The 1,665-nt window shown below is 37.5% G+C and overlaps 1 protein-coding gene across 1 annotated transcript; it reads left to right on the forward strand.

Moving 5' to 3' along the window:
• Positions 1–296: 296 nt before the first annotated feature.
• On the forward strand, positions 297–1,665 carry LOC144647935 (uncharacterized). Its single transcript, XM_078507606.1, has 3 exons — positions 297–553; positions 641–871; positions 1,514–1,665. The coding sequence occupies exons 1-3, from the start codon at positions 297–299 to the stop codon at positions 1,593–1,595; spliced, it is 570 nt and encodes a 189-aa protein (XP_078363732.1). The 3' UTR covers positions 1,596–1,665.

Below are 1,665 nucleotides of genomic sequence, written 5' to 3' on the forward strand. Positions count from 1 at the left end.
TAAAGTGCCCATGTCACCAATTTTTTTGATTTTTCAAGTGAAAGTCCACAATGAAAAAGGAACTTCTGCGGAAAAAATTTTTTGATTTGAACAAAACGCGATTTTTTTATGAATTTTTTAAGTCTACTTTTGTTTGGTACACCCCTTCCGCTGATCGAGAAAGCGCAGGCTCGGCATGTGACGTAATTTCAGGAACGCTTGTTGCCATGGCTCTTGTGTTTACTATAAGCAAAGACGCGTAGTTGGCTAGATCTTGTGAATATTCATTGAACTGCTAACCGAAATTGCTTAGAGAAATGTCTTCATTAGAAGAAACTGCTTCTGAAACAGAAAGCGACCGATATAACAGTGAAAACGAAGAATACCAAATAGAAGTTGAGGCGGCTGATTGCGTCTTCGAGCCTGACGAGTCGTCCACGCAGGAACCTTATGCGGATGAGCCTATAGCGAATGCCGAGTGGCTAGCGAACTACAGAAAAGAGCAAGAAGAAAACGATCAGTTAGAAAAGGAGTTACAACAACGCTTGGAAAATGCTGTACCTGTCGGAGAGTGGTAAGTTTACTTCTATTCGTCTTGCTTGGTCGTAATACTTGGGTTGAATGCAACTTAGCCAACCAAATATGACAAATAATGATATTTTCTGACAAATATCAGCGAATGCTACTGTTGCAAAGAACTTGAGGGCTGCTGCGAGGCCCTTACAAGCGAAATTGTTCAGGAGGATCTCGAAGAGGGACAGGAACTGCTGTGTATCACGGAACATCCTGGATTTAGGCCTGTTTGCTTAGAGAAGTGGAGCCTTCGATTAGCTAGTGGGAAATATCGAACGAAGGCGAAGCAAGCCTACAAAAAAACTGGTTCCGAGGAAAGGTGTGTCGGATTTTTAAAGTTTTCACTTACTTGTTTACTTTTTATGGGTCGTGAACCATTTTAGGTGTTTTATTAAAACAATAGAGTGTTTCTGCTTCTGATAATATTATGTTTCTGTTATTACTTTTAACCATGGCATCAGCTAATAGTTGTCTGTCCCTTGGAAATGTGATGTTCTGAAAACAATATTATCCCGAGAAGTGAAGCTTTGAAGGCTATAATGCTAGTTTTAAGAAAATCAGATTTCCAAGGGGCAACTATTGGACTGATTTATATTCCGAGACAAAAACCTTCTTTCGTTTTGATTGTTCACCAGTAAGTTTTCTTCCCCGTGCTCCTTAAAACACGAGCATATTTATTTATTTAGTTTTTACTTTTTTAGGATAAAAGACTTAACCAAAAAAAAAATTCTAGACAAGAAACCCATTCAAATGCAGTAAATTTAGTGGGGTTTTTCTTTTGGTTTTTAGGTTAAAAAATCTACCGTGAAATATTATAACAAACTGTTTGCAACATTGTCCGAAGTTGTTCTTGTATTATATGTTCGGGTACTTATGTTTTCCTTTGGTAAAGCAGTGATTTTAAATGAAGTCCATTTTCATTTTATTAAAAAATATATTTTATTAATTTCTTCATTTACAGGTATCTCAGGGCAATAGCCTACAGGGAATCTACGAACGTCAAGTTAACACATAAACTCACTTGCCGGTGTAGTGTCTTCTAAATCCTGAGTTTCGAGCAGTTGTATTTTCCCTGTTGTAGTCAAAGCTTAAGTCTATGTCTATGACTAATGC

This window comes from Oculina patagonica, chromosome 4, assembly GCF_052425735.1.
Source record: "Oculina patagonica isolate OP01 chromosome 4, crgOcupat, whole genome shotgun sequence".
NCBI lineage: Eukaryota > Metazoa > Cnidaria > Anthozoa > Scleractinia > Oculinidae > Oculina > Oculina patagonica.